Source organism: Equus quagga, chromosome 17 (assembly GCF_021613505.1).
Source record: "Equus quagga isolate Etosha38 chromosome 17, UCLA_HA_Equagga_1.0, whole genome shotgun sequence".
Taxonomy (NCBI): Eukaryota; Metazoa; Chordata; class Mammalia; order Perissodactyla; family Equidae; genus Equus; species Equus quagga.
The window spans coordinates 16,444,071-16,445,709 of NC_060283.1; the positions used below are offsets into that span (position 1 = coordinate 16,444,071).

Genomic DNA, 1,639 nt, shown 5'->3' on the forward strand with positions numbered 1-1,639 from the left:
TCAGCTCTTGAGAGAATGAAACTATTAAGTCACAAAACAACAAATGGTGAAATAAAGTGATTTTTAGTCTTCAGGTCAAGCTGAACACTCATGTCTCAAATTGCTTTAGAGTATCCTCATTATAGTTTTGCTTGTGCTCATTTCTGTGATGCAATTTTAAACAAAGTCTATTTGTGGGTTATGGTTAGGTTAACAAAGCCATCAACAAGATTTAGTCAGGTTGGAGTTCTCTTCCAGCATATTGAACTTTTCACTGAATCTTTCACATCCTTATTTCTTAGGCTATAAATCAGTGGATTTAGCATGGGGATCACCAGTGTATAAAACACAGCAGAGACTTTCTCCTGTTCCAGGGAATATTGAGAGCTTGGCTGGATGTAACAAAAGGTCACAGACCCATAGAACAAGGTCACAACAGTCAGGTGGGAGGCACAAGCGGAGAAGGCTTTGTGCCTCCCCTCAGCTGAGCGGATTCTCTGGATGGCAACGATGATGTGGATATAAGAGATCATGATGATAATGAAAGTGAACATTGCAATGACCCCAGAGAATATCAAAAGCAGCATTTCATTGTTATATGTATCAGAGCAAGAGAGCCTCAGAAGAGGGGGAATGTCACAGAAATAATGATTCATGATGTTAGGACCACAGAAATCTAGTTTGAGCAAGCCTATTGTGTGTGTCAGTGAGTTAATGAGACCACCCAAGTAAGATGCAAGGACCATCTGCATACAAACCCTTTGAGTCATAATGACTGTATACAACAAGGGATTGGCTATTGCTATATAGCGATCATAAGCCATCATAGACAGGAGGATGCCCTCTGTGGTCACATACACTGCAAAAAAGAAACTCTGGAGAACACAGCCAGAAAATGTGCTGGACTTGTGTTTTGATAGGAAGTTGGCCAGCATCTTAGGAGCAAAGACAGTAGAGTAGCAGATATCACAAAAAGAGAGGTTGCTAAGGAAGAAGTACATTGGAATATGAAGTTGGGCATTTAACCAGATCAATATGATCATCCCCCAATTACCTACCAAAGTGATGAAATAAATAAGCATGAAAAGCAAAAAGAGAGGGATTTGCAGATTAGGATTTTCAGTTAAACCTACCAGAAGAAATTCCTTCACACCTGTGTGATTCCAACTTGCCACATATGCAGGTCTATATAACTCTTTAGTTGCAGAACAAGATGATATCACTCAGATGAAAAAAAAATATGATTTCCTCCATGATCTGGTGTCCATAATAGCATGGAGTATTTGTTTACCCTGTAATAGGATGAAGAAAAAAATTAACTTCAGTAGTGGGCCATATGTGTACTAGACAATCCATCTGTAGAGACTCACATTTTTGGACTTAGAGATTATTTTATTCCTTACTTTTCAGTTTCCTCATCATAAAAATTGGGATAAGTAAACTCTCATAGACCAGAAAAGTATTAATTGGTAGAAGTGAAAGTCAAACCCAGATATGCCTTGTACTAAACCTCTGATTCATTCATATACATACATACACAAGCCTTCAGCTTACATGGGCTGCAAACTGTGGCATCCTATGATAGAAATTATTTCCTTATCCTCTGGCTACCTTGTTACTATTTTTTCACACCTAGTTAACTCACGACACTGATTTTCAC

General features: G+C 38.5%; 1 protein-coding gene across 1 annotated transcript; it reads right to left on the bottom strand.

Moving 5' to 3' along the window:
- Positions 1-215: 215 nt before the first annotated feature.
- LOC124228332 (olfactory receptor 1052-like) lies at positions 216-1,148 on the bottom strand. Its single transcript, XM_046642732.1, has one exon. It carries the CDS (start codon positions 1,059-1,061, stop codon positions 216-218), a length of 846 nt encoding a protein of 281 aa, XP_046498688.1. The 5' UTR covers positions 1,062-1,148.
- Positions 1,149-1,639: the final 491 nt, after the last annotated feature.